Source organism: Amia ocellicauda, chromosome 12, assembly GCF_036373705.1.
Source record: "Amia ocellicauda isolate fAmiCal2 chromosome 12, fAmiCal2.hap1, whole genome shotgun sequence".
Taxonomy (NCBI): domain Eukaryota; kingdom Metazoa; phylum Chordata; class Actinopteri; order Amiiformes; family Amiidae; genus Amia; species Amia ocellicauda.
Window position 1 is genome coordinate 14644553 of NC_089861.1, and position 19939 is coordinate 14664491.

Consider the following 19939-nt stretch of genomic DNA (forward strand, 5'->3'; position numbering starts at 1 on the left):
TTCAAATGCCCTTATTGTACACAACACTTTGTTGTACATTAAGAAACAAAACAAACAAAAATACTTATAGTCACAGAATATGTTCTTGGATTTGTTGAATTTCATTTGAAATAAACTGCTACACTGATTGATCGATTTTAGTTTTCTGTTTAATCATCATTTCTCAGTTTAATAACATCCTAGCATACAATATATCAATAAGGTAATGAATGGTTCTAGAATACTTGACTAATGAATATTGATAATCAGATCATTTGAAATTTAGAATGAGTCTGACACCCTTTTAAAGGTGTAAGAGATTACGTGAACGCACTGAAGCAAACATTTATCAAATTAAAATGTGTATATTTCCTCTTTTTGTTTATTATTATCATTATTATTTTAGTAGTAGTGGTAGTAGACAGCTCCCTTACTCAGGGTAATATGATTAAATAAAAATAAAAAACATTCGTGTGTAGTTTATTATTATAATTATTATTAGCAGTAGTTGTAGTTGAAGACACCCTTACCCAGGGTGACATCCATTTGTGTAAATGCATTAAACATTCTTTGGAGAATGTATTTAGCTTATAATTATTTACAATTATACAACAACTCTTCAAGCCTTTTTCATTATTGATGTATGCTTTATATTGTGGGTAAATGGTGGATCTCATATGGGCAAAAGCTGTCATTTAGTTTGACCACGGAATATATTATTTAAGCCAGTTCTTAGTTAATGAGCAGAAGTCTCTTAGTCATATTATGAGGAACCTGTATTTTCCACTTTTACAAAGGCACTCATTACTTGAAACAGATTAAAGTACACAACTTGTATCACTTGTGTTTAACTATTAATACCATGTGGTTTCTCTTTGCACAGTCACATGCATGTTAGCTTTCCTCTGATATTTCCTCCTGTGACATTAGATATTCCAAATTATTTGCAGGAACCAAAGCTTAAATAAAAACATCAAAAAAATGACAGTTAACAAAAAACTATCTTCTGAAAAAATAAAAAACTTGTATTTTGTGTCAAGTGGAAGATCAGTGGTTCAGTGGTGCATTTCAATTTACAGTCCCCTTCTCCATCTGCATGAAGTCATAGAGCATGCAAGAAGGCCGCACTGGAATTCAAACACATGTGTTTAGAAAGTGGAAAAGAAACACACACACACACACACACACACACAAATGACACAAGAAGACTATACTCCCAAACCACAGACTTCTGCTTACGGTTCCCATGCTGTTTAGAGGTTAGTCGTGTGAGCTCAATGTAGCAGAACAGCTTTGTTCAAGAAACTTCTCACGTCTCGAGAAAAGAACAATGAGGAACTCCAGCTGAGGCAGGATAAAGTGTTCCCCAGATGATCCCTTACAGAAACAGAGACTTCCCCATTATTTACATGGCAAAGGCAGCGGTGAGAGAGGGAGAGAGCCAGGGGGTTGTGGGGGTGAAAGAGAGGCCGAGGAGTAATGCGATTAAAGAAAGAGGATGAGATGTCAGCAAGTTCCTAGAGATGTTTAGTAACAGCTGCCGCACTTCCTATTAGAGAGAAGGAGAGCAGAGCTAAGTCTTCTCCAGGATGTATCATTTGGAATTATTTGGGAAATACTTTACACATGGCTTCCTGAGACGTCAAACTAAAATAAAATGTACATGAAGGTAAGTGGATTTTATTCACATTGAAAAAGGCAAAAATTGAGATGTGATTTAATTTGCTTACTGCAAAGTAGTCCCTACACTTAGAAATATACCTGTGGTTATTTTTTATTTGAGATTCAGTTAGTGTAGAGCGTACATGGCTTGTATGATATTAAATTGGTAGGGCTGGAAAATATTTACATTTTTTATAATATAGCCAGACCTGTGATTTCTGTGGCACCCAACGAAGGCCTTGGTTCAAACTGTAGGTTTGTGGATTATAACTGTTGTAGTAGTGTTAAGAGAGTGGATGGTGGATGTTAAGAGTGGGTTCATAAGACATTGGCCTACCAGAATGATTTAAAAAACAAATGCAATCAAACAATGTGGAATCACAGAGTGCTCTGACAATTTGACCCTGACCTGCGGTGTTACCTTTCCAAGCACTTCACACCCTTGACGATGGAAATATTCTGGCTGCACTGATTTGAAGATTTTATTCAAGACTAGTGAGGCTGTTTCTAAGCGCTAACATCCCCACAGCAAAGTGGAATTTGTTTTTTGTTTCTCTCTCTGCCGTTGCAAAGAATTGGATCTGTTGGGATCATATTTTGTCTGATGAACTGAGGAAGAAAAAAGCTTAAAAATAAGAAAAGGAATAATACAAAATACAGCAACATATTTAAACCCTTAAATGTTGTTTTACTGCATGTCATTAATAGTAAGGTAGATTAAAACATTAGTCTTATTTTTATTTCCATATATGCTGTTACAATACAATATATTTGCGTCCTTAGAAAGTTAGGAAAGGGAGGGTGTGAATGGTGCAGTCAAACTAGGTCTCCCACTTGGTAGATGATGGGCTGAAATGTATTAAAAAAAGGAGGAGGAAAAGATAGCCTGTTGCCTACACGTGTGTGTGACCTCTGTCCCTCCTATGATCTACGAAGACATTCCAGTGGATGAAAATCACCCCAGAGCAGCTCGTCTGGGTAGGGGTTGCTCTCAGCCTGGTGTCCTACGTGTGTGGCTTCTCTCACGGAGCAAACCCGTCTGCCTGCGCTGACATGAAGCCCAAACACATCAGTGCCCAGGCCCTGGACTCTCGCAACTACATCACCCTGCAGACAGACATGCTCTTCTACAAGCCTGGAGACACTGTGCCAGGTATGTTGCAACTGCTGATTTATACTTGTTTTCATCTTTTAACTGCTACTCATGAGTGGTACAAAATTACATAGAAAGAGGAAATGTGGTCTGGTCTGATAAAGATCTTGGAACGATTTGCAAAGTGTGTTTTATGCGGGTTTTACACAGCTCATAGTAAAATAACTATTATGAATGTGATGAGGGAAATATATCTACAGTACACGGACATCAGGAGAGAGGGTAGACGATTCCGAAATAAAACATAAATAATTTGCCCCAAAGATCCTTTTCACCCTCATAGCTAAGAGGCACCACGGTTTCCTACTAATGCTACTGCGTCCTCTGCAGCAAGAGATGTCTTTGCTCTGTCTTGCTAGCAGAGCTTAATCAGGAGGCTAACCAACTCCCCAAGGGGCCTGTTTCAGGACTGATTTATGCTTCAAGTCTGCCGTGTTTGGACAGACCTTCACATACCTTGATATTCCCATCTGAACTGTGGGTATTCTAAAAGGAGCCTTCTAAGAGCTATAAATAAATAAAGATTGTAGCAAAATAGGGATATCCTATCAAAACAGTACAAATCGTATGTCTCCACGGTGCGTTTGATGCTAATCAAGTTAGAAGAGTCTGTGTCCTGGACAGCCATATAGCCTTCCCGAAGCACTCGATTTAGACCAGTGTACAGTCAACCTTGGCCAGGAATGTAACCTGTGACCTTCCTTTCTGAGAGGAGCTATTCCAAGTGCAGGGCACAGGAGTGGCGATTTATCTTGGTTATGGAATGCATTGTGAAGCGGTTTGTTGTATTAAGAGAGATGATTTTAAAGGAAGTGCCCTTCAAGAAGCTGGGTAGTGCACACGCTGACCTTTATGGAATGAGGTACACCTCAGATTGACTGGCTTCCAGGGCTGGGGGGGGGCAACAACATAGATGTCTACATATTGCCAGCACACTTGCAGGGCTTTATAGAGCCCTCAATCACCCAGCTGACTGTCTGATGTGATCTGGCTGAGTGTAAAGCTTTGATACGTCTGGTTAGAGGCCATTAGTTTGAACTAATAAGCTGAATTAATGAGCTGTGGAGAACTTGTGAAATTACCTTTGTGGAGCGGGAGGCACTGAACACTGCTGCACTCCGCTGACTCCGGCTGATAAGGGGCATTGTTTGCACGTTGGTGTTAAATATCCCCTGAAAGCTTTAACAGGCAACTGCACATGCACTGTTAGCAAAGGATGGTGTGTAAAATATCTTTATATAGTGTATCACAGTTTAACTACAACCTTGTCTTTTCTGCTTGTGGCGATTGCTGGTTTGATCTGGTTGCTTGCATGGGAATTTTCCGGTCATTCAACCGAGATATAGTGTGTAAATTAACTTACGGGACAAATTCTCACAGGGTGGGGGGCGACAGTGGGAGTGATCCGTGATCGCTGTGTGGCAGGACTGCCTATACAGGTGACCAGTCCGCAGACAGGTAGTAGGAGCTAGTGATGGATAGTTCTGACGTCCCCATACACTCCTGTGGTTTTTTTATGTGGAATACATTTCCACTGGATCAGAGAAGACACTAATATTTCTATATAAATATGCGTTAAAAGTAATCAGTTTACTCAATCGGGCAGTTGTCAGGAGGTTTACAGAAGACAAAACAAAATACTATGGGTCATACTACATGGGAATGTGTGAAGCACTCAAATAATTAGTAACCATTAAAATCTTGTTTCAACTGGCGGTATGTCTGCCACAGTAAATTATGTAGAAATTAACTGGCAGCTGCCCAAAACTATTAATGAAGCTCCATTCTTTCTGCAGTTTTCCAACTAACAATACTTCAAGAAAACCCTGAACCAGAAAATTGTAATGGATTTCTTCAAGTTCAGTTTCAATCAAGAGCCCTCACCTCTGAAATGAAAACACGTTTCAATATACACCACGACACTCCCACCACAAAAGAGGAAACTATTGTTAATGGCTAGGAAACAGTTGTGTGATATTTGTTCATGCTAATTCAACATAATTCATGTGGCTTCTGCCTTTAGCTGTGCTGATGGTACTTTCTCTTTTGATTCTAAAAGAGTAAATGACTCTCTACAAACACTCTGATGTGTTCAAGCAAGGTCAAGCACCTGCAATAGAACAAACATGGTCAATTTGACTTTTATTTGCATTCAGAACTGCAAACTGATTTTAGATGCCCCAATTTCGAGGACTGCTACCAATGCATCCTCCTTTTAACCTTAATATGAAACCCTAATAAACTATGCATTTGAGTCTTCAATGGGACATTCTTTAATAACTGAGCTACGTAAACATAAAAGTTAATTATAGACTATTTCTATGTTAATTCACATTTCATGGGTTATTTTATATTACCTCCAATATAATAATTGTATGTAAACATTGAACAAACAAACAAACATAAAACACCAGACACTCGAGGACTATGTGTTCTGTGCATTTACTAACACTCCAACATTAAACAATTAGCTACACAGATTATGCCATACAGTTATATCAAGTATTCAATTCTTTACTTCATCAAAAATAAGTATTTTTAAAAATAAAACTGACTCCTTTCATAATCATAATTCTTGACAGAATTCTTTACAGCTTTTGAAATAAAATCTGCATCTCTAGACAATCCTACAGGGGGACCTACACAATATTAGGCAGGTAGTCATAATGTTATGGCTGATCAGTGTATAATTTAAATTCAGGACTGGACTCAAAAGTAATGTAATCTTTGTATTTTAAAGAATTTCTAAATATATACAGTACTGTGCAAAAGTTTTAGGCAGTTGTGAAAAAATGCTGTAAAGTAAGAATGCTTTCGAAAATAGACATGTTAATAGATTATATTTATCAATTAACTAAATGCAAAGATAGTGAACAGAAGAAAAATCTACAAATCAATATTTTGTGTTACCACCCTTTGCCTTCAAAACAACATCAATTCTTCTATGTACACTTGCACACAGTTTTTGAAGGAACTCGGGCACAAACATCTTGGAGAACTAACCACAGTTCTGTGGATTTAGGCAGCCTCAGTTGCTTCTCTCTCCATGTAATCCCAGACAGACTCCATGATGTTGAGATCAGGGCTCTGTGGGGGCCAAACCATCACTTCCAGGACTCCTTGTTCTTCTTTACACTGAAGATAGTTCTTAATGTCTTTCACTGTATGTTTGGGGTCGTTGTCATCCTGAAGAATACATTTGGGGGCAATTTTCGTGCATAGTTGAGTCGCTTAGCCTTGTTGCCACGTCCGAGGTATGGCTTTTTGTCCGCAAGTCTTCCATGAAGGCCACTTCTGACCAGACTTCTCTGGACAGTAGATGGGTGTACCAGGATCCCACTGTTTTCTGCCAATTCTGAGCTGATGGCACTGCTGGACATCTTCCGATTGTGAAGGGAAGTCAGCATGATGTGTCTTTCATCTGCTGCTGTAAGTTTCCTTGGCCGACCACTGCGTCTACGGTCCTCAATGTTGCCCGTTTCTTTGTGCTTCTTCAAAAGAGCTTCAACAGCACATCTGGAAACCCCTGTCTGCCTTGAAATGTCTGCCTGGGAGAGACCTTGCTGATGCAGTATAACTACCTTGTGTCTTGTTGCTGTGCTTGGTCTTGCCATGGTGTATGACTTTTGACAGTAAACTGTCTTCAGCAACCTCACCTTGTTAGCTGAGTTTGGCTGTTCCTCACCCAGTTTTATTCCTCCTACACAGTGGTTTCTGTTTCAGTTAATGCTTGTGTTTCAACCTACATATTGAATTGATGATCATTAGCACCTGTTTGGTATAATTGTTTAATCATACACCTGAATATATGCCTAGAAAACCCCTGACTTTGTGCAAGTGTACCTAGAAGAATTGATGCTGTTTTGAAGGCAAAGGGTGGTCACAACAAATATTGATTTGATTTAGATTTTTCTTCTGTTCACTCACTTTGCATTTAGTTAATTGATAAATATAATCTATGAACATGTCTATTTTTGAAAGCACTCTTACTTTACAGCATTTTTTCACTATATATACACCGATCAGCCATAACATTATGACCACTGACAGGTGAAGTGAATAACACTGATAATCTCGTTATCATGGCACCTGTGAGTGGGTGGGATATATTAGGCAGCAAGTGAACATTTTGTCCTCATAGTTGATGTGTTAGAAGCAGGAAAAATGGGCAAGCGTAAGGATCTGAGCAACTTTGACAAGGGCCAAATTGTGATGGCTAGATGACTGGGTCAGAGCATCTCCAAAACTGCAGCTCCAAGGAAGGAAAAGCGGTGAACCGGCGACAGGCTCATGGGCGGCCAAGGCTCATTGATGCACGTGGGGAGCGAAGGCTGGCCCGTGTGGTCCGATCCAACAGACGAGCTACTGTAGCTCAAACTGCTGAAAAAGTTAATGCTGGTTCTGATAGAAAGGTGTCAGAACACACAGTGCATCGCAGTTTGATGCGTATGGGGCTGCGTAGCCGCAGACCAGTCAGGGTGCCCATACTGACCCTGCTGAAAGCGCCTACAATGGGCACGTGAGCATCAGAACTGGACCACGGAGCAATGGAAGAAGGTGGCCTGGTCTGATGAGTCACGAGTTCAAGGTGTTGACTTGGCCTCCAAATTCCCCAGATCTCAATTCAATCGAGCATCTGTGGGATGTGCTGGACAAACAAGTCCGATCCATGGAGGCCCCACCTCGCAACTTACAGGACTTAAAGGATCTACTGCTAACATCTTGGTGCCAGATACCATAGCACACCTTCAGAGGTCTAGTGGAGTCCATGCCTCGACGGGTCAGGGCTGTTTTGGCGGCAAAAGGGGGACCTACACAATATTAGGCAGGTGGTCATAATGTTATGGCTGATCGGTGTATATTATCTTGACAGTCTGGAAAGAGATGAACCTTTGCTGTCTGGAGTAAGGCAAAATTAGATCTTGAGAAATTCAATGTTATACCTTATATTAAATATATTACATACATTATATCACATACTGTTGTCTACTTCTGAATATATATTTGCAATATATTGTAGCCTAGAAATGGCAACAAGTGAAGGTCATTGCTATTCCAAAACCTAGAAGATCAATCATGAATACAAAGTCCTACATCCCTGCTGAGTGGCACTTATTAACATATACATAAGTGACTTCCCAGTCACCATCAGCTGAAAATTTTGCTACACCAGAGACCTAGTGTTTGTCACCCAAAGAAGGACCGAAGCTGAGGTCCACACAGATCTGTATGAAGACCTCAAGCAACTTGATATTTTACACTCTCAAAGCTCCACCCAAATCTAAGGAAATCTGACACCTGACAGCCACGCCCACACTGACCTTGTGCATCAACATGGCACAACATGGAGAACAAACACAACTACATTCTGGATGGCCATTCTAGCACTTGTTTTCTCTGTAGCAGAACATTGCTCCCCAGTCTGAATTAAAAGCATGCACACTTATACTGTCGATGTAGTTAAATGCAGTTATGAAGACCATCTCAATGGTTAAGCAAAGGAGGGAAGCCTGGACAAATACTAACCTGTGGCAGGAATACATCATCAGCAACCCAACAATCTTGCAACCAGGAGCTGAAGTACAGAGAAAGAATTGGTCAACACATTGTGAACAATTTAATCAGAATATTCACTGGCAGTCTTAAAGCCATCCCTGAAACAATGTCATATGAGACAAGGAGATTTATTAAGATCACTTATACAAATTGTGCTTATTCAAGGTTTTAATGGTCGTTTTGAAAAAAAATATGAAACTGTATTGTTTGGTCAACATATGGTATTGATTGTTCAATAAATATTATAAAGGAAAAAAACAAAGCACTAACCAGTTGTGCACTTTCTTTGGTGGTGTTATTTTAGGTCGTCTATGTTACTTACAAGGCCTCTGGGCCCAATTAGACTACTTGGTGCAGGAACATGACCTTTGCAAAATGCCAGGCTTGGAGAAACAGAATTATGTGAGGTGTAGGCCATTGAATATTACAGAAGTGCCAAACATTGACGTTTTGCTTCTAAGGTGTGTTGAAAAGTCATTGAATGCTTTTGAAATTGACAATTAAAATATTCCGACTTGCTATTCAGAAAACACATTCCATAGAAGATAATTTATAGGAATAGTATTGGCACCTTCTGCTAAAATTAAGGTGGAAAATGGTGGATACTATTCAGTTTGTTTCTGGATAAACTTGATGAGACTTTATTAACACAAAATGTGGTAGATACTACATACATTTTCTTATCAGTTTCTTATGTATCATTTAACATTTTATTTACATAAAGCAATGCGGGTGTGAATGTGCAGAGGTTATTTAAAACACTAATATAGATTAAATATGGAACAATAATCTTAACAAAATGAAATCAAAACACAGCTGAATCTTGTCTGTTATCATTAAAACATCACACATGATTAACAGATACACAGCAGGAGTGATTATCAAACTCAAATAAAGAAGAGATCTGAATACCTTCCCTCAAACAGGTAATTACTTCATCACACCACAAAGTATTAATTCCTTTCAGCTACAAACAAATCATAGTTTCAAGTAAAATACATACTCTATCTGAATAATAAACATAAGCAGACAATTTGTATTAAATTCAAAGTTTTAATTTGAAAACTTACCGATTTAACACTCATTACATCAGAAATAAATAGACCAAACCAGTACTTAGAAGATTTTGTTGTTAATTTATATATTTAAATTTAAATAATTGTTAATATGCTTTCCCTCACTGGAATAATCAGGGTAAAACATTTCACAGAGAGTATTTAAGATGGTTGCAGCCTTTCCTGTCAAACAGACCATACAATTTGGCTAGACTAGCACAATCATTCAAATCCTGCTCTTCAGTGATTGTATTTTATTTAGTTTGTATTGATGAAAGACTGTCCAGATTATCTTGACCATCACTGATTAATCAAAATGAAGAAACAAACAACAGTAATGCTTTTAAAGATACAAACACTCAATTAAATTCATAATAAACAAGGAAATGCAGGGTTGAAAGTGTTATCACGATCATCACTGGTCTTTGCTGTCTGTGTAAGATGACTAACAGCCCCCATTCCCCATGCAGTGATGGTCAGGAGCACTCGAGACTTCATGGGCTTTCTGCTGCAGGCGAGGCAAGTGACGGACAACCAGATCGCGGGCACCTTCGTCCTCATACCGCCAGGCTCTCGGCACCTCAACTGTGGGCAGAAGGGGGACACTGTCACCCACTCGGACAAACTGCTCAAGAGAAACCTCTCCTTCATCTGGAGGGCCCCTGACCAGCCCTCTGGAGACATTCGATTCTTGTAAGAGTTCCACATTCAGAAGTAACTTGAAGTCATTGGAAGCTCTTATTAAATCTCACAAACAAACTAGACTTACATTTACAGTTGACATCTTTGGAAAATGTCAACAGGAAATTTGTCCAAATTCACCAAATTAGCTGGGTGTGATAGTAAGCCACCACACTCTGATATCAATCATTTTGTACAATCCAGCCATCCAGGGTATCTGCTAGAACATGGGTTAAATGTTTCCAGCCTATAAATGTTTGCATGCATTTCTACGAACATCATTTCCTCCAGCACCTGATTTACAGCTCACCTTCCCGAGCTATTAATGTTTAGGCACGGACCCTGCGGATGGCTAATGTTCCAAACAGGTCCTTTCATATTTTTACTGTACTGGCAAGGGTTCAAAGAAAACATTACAAGTTCCTGTTTATGGAATAAAGTCCTTAGCTGAAATTATATTATAGGAGGCAACATAAGAACTATTGATTTAAATAAAAGGCTATGTTAATGCCGCAACTTGTAAACTCAAATGTTGCTGAAATGGCTTGCCACTCTTTTATATTGCCAGTCCGGATGTGTAAATCAAGAAGACTGTAACCTTTTTGAGGGGAGGGAGGTGTGCGGGGTGGACGGGTTGCAGGCTGGATAAGTTAAAAGGGCCGAGCTGAGAGAATTGAATTTAGAAAGGAGCACAGCAAATGGGACAACTCACATGTGGATGTAACCCAGGTGTCTGAACTGACATTTCCCAGTTTCCCACCACACTGACCTACAATCATAACAAAGAAGTACCATTAAATACACTTAAAATATACATGTGTTTACTTTAAGTGTACACACATATTTATTTATGCTTCAAGTGTACTTAACTGAGCTCCAATCCTAATCTTCACATGTATCAGTTTCAGTTTCAGTTTGTCATTTTAGCTGTGTTCATACAGCTTTATTCAGTTTACATGAATGTGAGTATGAATACAATGGTTTAACATTAACTCGTTATCCTGTCTTATTGAAGTTGGTTGTTAACCTGCTTTTTAACTCATTCACGTTCGTATATTATAGAATTCACTATTTTCCTTTTCATTGTCTTCCCCAGTATAACCGTAGTGCAGTCATACTTCATTTACTGGGCCCGGATTGAGTCAAATGTTGTGCTTGATCAGAGTAACCTGAAGTCAGTGGATGCCTCTGGTGGACAGGACCGCACGCCATCTGGACTTCAGGTGGACAACAGCACAGCAAGCACAGGTACAGATCCAACCACACGTGAGTTGAAACAGAGAATACCGCTGATAACCGTTTGCTAACACTGCTCAAGGGTAAAACTAAGTAGTGACCGAAGTGACCAGAAGGTCATAAGCATGTCTTGTACATAGGATACTCTGGATGCAATCCCAGAAGCCAGGAAATTCATAAACACAATTACAAAACCCTGCAATGTATTCTCTGATGGATTTAAACTGCATGTCAGGGCCATTAGGGGAGACATGGAGTGCCTGTGAAATAAAGATGAGATCTCTATATAAAAAAAAAAGTCCATTAAATTAAATTAAATGCAACACTCTAGACTGGTAACATACACTCTATGATGTATCAGATGTGGAATGGTAATACTTCTGGACTTAAAGAGCAACTAAGAAGCTCCTTGATGCACTTTTGTGTTCAATGCTGTATGTTGCTTGCAGAGCATTTTTGTAATGGAAAGTAGTGTTTCAGTGCTCTTATAATTGCAGATTGCTACTGGGTTGATTTGTTGTAAACTGCTGTTGCGCAGGTTGTGCAGAACCCTGTCAGTACATAAAGAGAGCAAGTTTAATTGACCTCACACTGTCAGGCAGAAGGAAATCGGATATTACCTGATACAAATCATGAGCACAGTTGCACCTATACATTATACTAGAAAAACAGGAATTTAGTGAACTAACACTGGGTCCATTATTTGTTTTTTGGATAAAGTCCTTAGTTTTCCTTTATGATGCTTCCAGCAACACACCCCAATAAGGCCATATCTACGAGTTTACATACACAGATGGCCCTTTATGGCTCTTTATTCAGTGGGATTCTAGAAACCGCAGTCCTACAGATGTGGGGTTGTTGTTTCACATCAACTTCCACTTGCTTTGGCGTCTAATGCATTTACACCTAAGTATTTAATTCATTGTCAAAAGCAATGTTTTACAGACACTGTTAATGTATTTCTATGCTTACATTAACGAGGCTAACACTTGGGACAGTTTGTTGTCTGTCCTCGAGCAACTGTGGATTAGGAAACGTCTGAATCATGTGTCTTGTTTCAGTTCAAATGATGACATATTGGAACAGAGAAACAGTTCTCTCATGTAAGGAATATATTGATTTAAATATGTTTTGCTACTGATCCAGGAAGAAACACCCACACCCATGAACTTACATACAAAGAATGCATGAGATACAAAAGCTAAGGAAGTGAAGTAAACAAACTTCTCCATGGTTAGTGTTCTCCCACCCCTCGGTGGTGCACTGTGGTATTACAATTAAATGATCTTAGGACTTTGAGATCGAGCTTGGCTGTTTGCTTCACTTTAAGTGACCTGGATATGTTCTTTTTTTGTGCTGCAATAAATAACACATACTATCTGGAGACATCAAGCTCTGTCAGTTGAGCTCGACAGCAATTCCCACACTCAGAAAGCATCGTCCCTTATACAAAATTACGTTTGAAGCCCAATTTAAATTAAAAATTGAAAAGACCAGAGTGATACAATTCTTATAAATAAATCATGAAAAAAAATGAAAGAAATATGCAGATAAACAAAATAATTGGAATGGGAATTTAAATGGAATTTAAATACATATATAGCTAAAATATGATATTGTATGTTCCTTTGCAATTAATTTATTTTAGTCTGACATGCTACACATAAAGTTTAACGAATTTGATTGAGGAGAAACTTACAAGCATGGGAAAAGTGTGCTTTGGAAGATGCGAGTGTCAATCATAAATGAAGAACAGTAAATTGAATGTGAACTTGTATTGTTAGTTTTCCATCCAGAATAAAACATTAAAGTTGTTAAAAATAAGTATATAAACTTTCAAATATTATGTGAAGTGCATCATACAGAGAAGCGACGACTTTGTATTAAAACCTATGGTAACGACTGAACTCTTCAGAAGGTGAACATATTCAAAATACATTCCATGCATTATCTAATTTAATTTACATTGTTCGGGCCATATCCCCACGTTGACTGAAACTTGACACTTATTAAATCATATTTAGCAGGATGACAATGGGATAGAGCGTCAAAAGTAACTGTTTTCATTGAATACTCTCTCCATAATGCTTATTTCATACCATACTGAAAAAGCAACTTTACAAAAGTATCACTTGATATTAATGCTATTTTTGCAAAGCATTTAATCTTAACGACATAATTTCAGAGAACCATTTGTATACTCATCTTTGTACAAATACTTTTAGTGCAGGGTAACATCTTTTAATGTGCAACTTCAGTGTACTTTTCTAACAAATAATATGCTATATATAGTTGCTTGTACTCTCAATGTATTTTTTCTTTTAAAATGTGAGATATCAGGAAAATTGTTTGAAAAGGGTTTTAGTTCATATTAACTTGCACTTTGTCTCACTGTTAATATACTGTCATTGTACAGGCTGAAATGAATACGTTGTGTAAGGAATAATCGAATTACCTTGCAATCTTGACCTAAATAGAAACAATGATAACAATATTATAAGATGCCTTCTTTTCCCTTTCCTTGTTAGCTATCCAAATAAGAATTTAAGAGCAAACATATGTAAGTATTTAGTATTCAGGTGGGGCCTGCCAGTGGATAGCAAAATGGTAGCATGGGGTGGCAATCCAGCATGAAAAACATTGTCATTACATGTTATAAGAATACAATAATTTCCTCTGCTTAACCTACTTACCCCTTCTGTGAAATTGTCTGCCGTCTTATTAGATACTTTCTCATCAAACGCTTTGTTTTGTCTTCATACACTATATACTATTAAGCCTATGTAATCACTGTACTGGCTTTACAAATATGTAGACACAACACAGTAACTGACACAGTTATATAAAATATATAAGAAACAACAGCAATAGAGAATGTGATGCAGAATTATAATACACCAAGCCCAAGCATGTCAAAAATAGAATAGAAGAAAACATGCTTGTGATCTGATCTGATCTGTAGTCCGTTCCAGGCAGACTGATTACAGTCTATAGGTTGTACAGCAGAGTGATTAGAATTAATAGTGAAGGTGATGTGTTGGCAGGCCAGCCCTATTGATCCTTTTTATAATAAATCTTTACATAAACAAATGGAGCCTGCCTACAAATATACACATTCAAAGCCTGCAATTTTGAAAACTAAACATGTACCCCCACAGCAGACTGCAGGCATTGCTTTATTGTTACAGTTTAGACTGAACCTTACAGCAGTATTTATAATAGAGGGAAGCACAAGAAAGAAAAAAGGGCATAGAAGCTTGTTAAACAGATCTTTCTGCAGGTCTATTGGATTTTTGCACTTTTTACATGGTTTTACTGGGGTTGTACCATTGGTTTACAGTGCTGTTCTATGGTTTGAACATGCCTTCAGAGTGCTTTACTACACTCTACCATGAATAAACCAGGGTCTACCACAGTAAACATGCCTTTGAAATATCGAGCTGGGTGTATCATGATATTCCCAGTGGTCCAGTTTTATAAAGTGTAGTGAAGGCAGAGGAGACCACTGTAAAACTAGAGTGAAGAACAAAAAACACTTTGAAACCATGTTAACGTGAAAAAAAGTTATGGTACATTTCAGTAAGCTTGCATAAGGGCTGTATGAATGCATTTTCAATTTATACGCTTTGTATTTTGCATAACTGCACTCTTACAAAATGGAATCCACTATCACCTGTTTTACCTGGTACAGAAAATCAGTATTTGAGACATTCCAGAAGATGCTAGGTTTGAAAAGGTTCGATCATCCACAGTGTCCACAGGGATTGTGAAGTAAGGCTTTCATGCTTTTGCTGTCAGATGTAGGACAAACATTTCTGTTTGTAACCCCCTGACTATGTCTGACCCATGCCCTCATTCAATGGTGACAGAAACAGCTCCATCTTGGCCTGTTTTTCCCCAGTCTCAGCTGACATAACACTTAAATGATCACACACTTAGCAGATACACGTAAACGGAGGAAAAGACTAAGTTAACATTCGAGTTATGTAGCTGTGCTTTTATTTATATTCTATAGCAGTGTGGCTATAAAACATAAACAGGTATCTGAATAGTACAGTTCTCCATGAATAACGTTTGGCAATATATCATTTTCAATATCATTAAATTAATTATTATGAATGAAACACATATTCCCTATCACTTGAAGCACTAATAATGACGTACAATTGTATAGTAACATTTATTCTTTATCAAATGTATAGTACTGTTCAAATAAGTCATACAGTAGTGTTTATTACTCCAATTAATACAAATAGTATACATTCAGAATGCTAATAATTAAAAAGCTGTTTGTAGGTTTACTTTGTAATACAGCTGTGTAGTAATGGTTTAGGGTTTGGCATTTGAAAGTATACATAAAGTGAACATATAATAGAAATAAAGTTAGTCAGGTCAATTCTTTGAGCTTAACCAGGAAGTGAGTTCAGCTTCAGGGAAGGAAATGGCGTTTGATACCTGTGCTTTGCAGCAATAAAACCTAAATAAACCCCAACATTAAAATCATTTAAATCAACAGATACCAACATCAGGGCCCTTGCTTACATTGACTCTGCTCCTCTGCGTTTTCTCCCCTAAGTCTCCACTTTTGCAGATCACATTGCAGTGGGACGCCCCAGCAGCGAGGAGCAGGAGACGACCGCAGAGCAGAGCACCCAGGGGGAGAGACTGCCCTCCGTCCAGCCATCGGCACACCTCAGACACAGAGGGGCCCCTGTGTCTCTGACTGAGCCAGGCAGCTCCCTCCCATCAGTCTCACCAGCTCAGAGGGGCATCGAGAGACTCCTTCAACCTCCTGAACAACTCCCACTGGGACCACACTCCCTACAGCCAGCACTGGACCAGTATGTACATCTCCCGTTAGCAACCATGAGTCACTCATTACCTCATGACATCCTGTGCAGGGAAAGTGCCTTTGGAAGTAACACGTTGATGTAACCAGTAATTCAAATAGATGTTTTAGCTTAATGGAGCTAAAAAAACCACAAAAAAACGATTTAGTTGTTGGTTTATATTCTTAATAACCCACATTAACTTCACAGCGGATGACAGATTTAAGTGGTTCCTCATTAGAGAAAGAGATGGCTTTTAGTTTAGACAGTTCTATCTTCTTTGAATATATTATTCCATATTACATTCAAATAAAGTCGCTGAAATGTTTCCCTCTATGAAAAACAACCAAGAAACATGGACAACCTAAAGGCTTCCTTAAACTAAAATGAGATTTCATTTCCTCTTTGCTTGATAAAGAATGACACCTCGCTCAAAGCAGATTGATATTGGTGGGATTCTCAGGGTGAAGTACAGAAAGGGACCCCAATCACTCGTCTGTGGGCACAACCTTGGCACATAAATCAGAGTTCATGGCTCCTATACCCCCAAATCACCTTGTAAACGAGCTGATGTGAAAGCCACAGGGAAAGCGAATTCCCAACCCACTCCAACACTGTGCTACTTACACACCTTATTGTAAGGAGCTAAAACAGGGGTATAGTCTGAAGCAATGCACACCTTGGTTAAAAGCTTTAGAATGGGTATAAATTAGAAGGAATTGCCAAAGGGAAAGTTACCTACCGATGGCCTTTTCTTCCCTTGTTTTTCTGTTAAATTTAAAGTCTTATGACCTCCTAATGTACTGTTTGGTAAATGTGCCGTAGCCCAGGACTTGCCCACAGCATTCCTCAGCCTAATGGAACCGTGGACAGCACTGGCTCCTCTGGGAGGAATTGTTAATAGCAGCCACAATGAACTGTAAAAGTAGGTAATGTAATAGATAACCTGTTCTTCAGACTTTACTTGCCTTCCTCGCAGGCTGCACATTTATTGTTCCCTAATGGTGTTTTTCAGGACAAGAAGCCTCAGCGCCTACAATGCATCTCAACTGTGCGAGAACTGCAGCCGTCGAGGAGAAGTAAGCTCTTTAATATTTGCTTTAGGATCGAGCGCTTTACACACTGCCAAGTGAACATTCGCCATAGTGAAAGATGTGAAGGTAGCTATCAAAACATTAAAAAGCTGATCCAATTGTCTCTCATTTGAACGTTGATTTATTGTATATAGAAAATAAGCACTTAGTACTCATTTCAATTTGACTCTTTGGTTTTGATCGAGTGAGAATAAGAAATATTAATAATGAAAGAAGCCTTCAGGTTTTAGTTTGAATGACTCAGGTTAGGCTCTTAACATTTAGCATCTAGACTATGACATTGAATGACAATTTTACTACTGTTGCATGACACAGTATAGAACATGACTTAATACCTTAATGCAGAATTGCACACTGAAACCAGTCATCTTCCTGACATGTTTTAATTGAGAAATCCTTACTTTATTTGCAAGGATAGGTAGCCCCAATTAAACGGAATGGGCCTCATGAATTTGAAGTAAAAGTTGAAGCTGTTAAATCAGTACAATGCTTTTTGTGTCACTGGAGACGGCTACCTTTCCTTCTTACAGCTGCCACACAGTTCACAGGCTTCACAAATAAATCATGTCTCCCTCGCTGCGTTGTCGAGGCCAAGCAGTCGGACACAGAACATCTTTTCCTGACAGACATGGAAGTGTGTGCGTCAGGCTCCCTCTAATGGTCAACCGCTACAACTCTCTCATATTTCAGCCCTGGTCCTGGAGCAACCTAGTCGAAGACCCCTGTTGTACATGATCAGTGTATTGAGTGCCAGAGCATCTCTCTGTACCTGCTGCAGGTCGATTCGGTCTCTTTGTGTACAGTACTTTTTTTTACCCTGTATGACCTCTGTTGAAAATCTGCTGATGTAGAAAGTTCCAGTCTTTCTCTCAACTTCTATTTTGTACTGGAATCAATGACATCAGCATATAAGTAAGTACTGTAGGGTTATCCAGCAATTATGGGAAACCCCTAACGTGTGATATGTTGCCATTTCAGCTGAGCAAAACTGGCCCAAGTTTTGAAGTTCCTACTTTCAAAGCCTTCACATCCCAACCCAGCCCACGGGAGACCCCTCAGGAGGGGTCCCAGGCCCCGCAAGCTCCAACCACTGATGCCTTCCAACCTTCCCTGGCCCTGAGGAGGCCAGAGGCAGAGAGAGAGACACCAGAGATCCTGGCACAGCTCCTCCAGCCCTCACCCGCTCCGAAAGAAATGCAGCCCAAGAGTACAACTCCTCTCCCTGCTTCTCCTCACCTCAAGCCCTCCCCGGCACCCAGGCGTTCGGACTCTGACAAGGTGACCCAGTTCCAGCAGACAGAAGAGGTAGAATCCCGGGTGCAGAAGGGCAGTGCCGCCCGAAATGTATCAGGCGGGAGAGTGATGAGTCCCCCCAGAGAGGCTGGCACCCCAGGAAAGGGAGAGAAGGCTCCAGGGAAGGGTCCCCACTTGGGTGCCACCGAGTTGGGTATCCTGCTGGGCTGCTCGGCGGCTCTGGGCATGGCGCTGGCTGCAGGCCTCAGGTACCTGCACGCCCAATACTGCCACAAACGCACCGAAGTGTCCTTCAGCGACCATGGCAGCAACGTCATCCACGTGCAGGAGTGTGGGGATCTGGTGCAGGTGCGCAAGATCCGCCAGAACAGCTTTGTGCTGCTGCAGGCAGAGTACAACATCATCGCCCCCCCCGGGAAGTGACCGGCGCGACCCCCTCCAGGCTGGCACTGCAGGCTCCTGTCAGCACAGCGGCACGCAAGTGGATCTCACTTCACTTGGCAGCTCACTGAAGTAGAGGCTTTAAGTGAGCCAGGCCACAAAAGGCATCTCTAAGAACAGATACAGTTGTACGGGAAAGTATTTCCACCCTTCCTTTGAAAAGTGTTAGTCGTCGATCTGTGAGGTTTAAATCAATATTGTTCATGAAATGGTACTTATGTAACAAGGATGTGTTTTCAGAGTGGGCTGGACACGGATTCCGACCAAAGAAAACTGAGCATTGCAGCTGATTGATCTGACTTAAGACAGATAATTTTCTATAGAGGTAGGTGCATCTTAATGAACAATATTTATTAAACCAAACACCAAATTGTCATTTACAAGAAGGGTGTGAATACATTTGACTACAACTGCACTAGTGTAGGCAGAACCCCCGAGCAGCTATTAAAATACATCTGTAGTGCAGTGTATGAAGCATTAGATAATATATTGTCTTTTGTGTATGTAATATTCTCAAATGTTTAGTATTTGGTAACACTGTCATGGTTTAAGAGGCATTTTTGTTTCTACCATACCTTGAACTGTTAAATAGAGTGCTTTTGAATGGATCTTTCCATTGCAATTCCCCACTACTGTGTTCATGGACATATCAGTTTGTGTTATGAAGGGCTTTAATATAATAACACTGTAGAGCTACTGAATAGACTGCAAACATATTTTTCTTATTTAATATATACTGCTGCTTCTTATTGAATATACAAGACCACTTGGCTGCTTTAGTCAAAGATACATATATACATACAAAATATAACCCACTTTATTTGAGATAATTTGAAAATATATACTCTATTATAGAAGGTAAGAAAATATTAAATAGTTCTATATATCTGAACTGTACTTGAACATTGTATATGTTAGTTAAAATGTATTATTCTAGTTGCTGTAGTGCTTTCATTTTTGTGGTAGGTATTTCCTTATGGAATAAAATATAAACACAGC

The 19939-nt window shown here is 39.4% G+C and overlaps 1 protein-coding gene across 1 annotated transcript; it reads left to right on the forward strand.

Annotated features, from left to right (window-relative positions):
* Positions 1 to 1426: 1426 nt before the first annotated feature.
* On the forward strand, positions 1427 to 19938 carry reeld1 (reeler domain containing 1). Its single transcript, XM_066718440.1, has 7 exons — positions 1427 to 1648; positions 2578 to 2794; positions 9876 to 10098; positions 11183 to 11334; positions 15899 to 16163; positions 17167 to 17230; positions 18224 to 19938. Exons 1-7 carry the CDS (start codon positions 1637 to 1639, stop codon positions 18920 to 18922), a joined length of 1632 nt encoding a protein of 543 aa, XP_066574537.1. The 5' UTR covers positions 1427 to 1636; the 3' UTR covers positions 18923 to 19938.
* Position 19939: the final 1 nt, after the last annotated feature.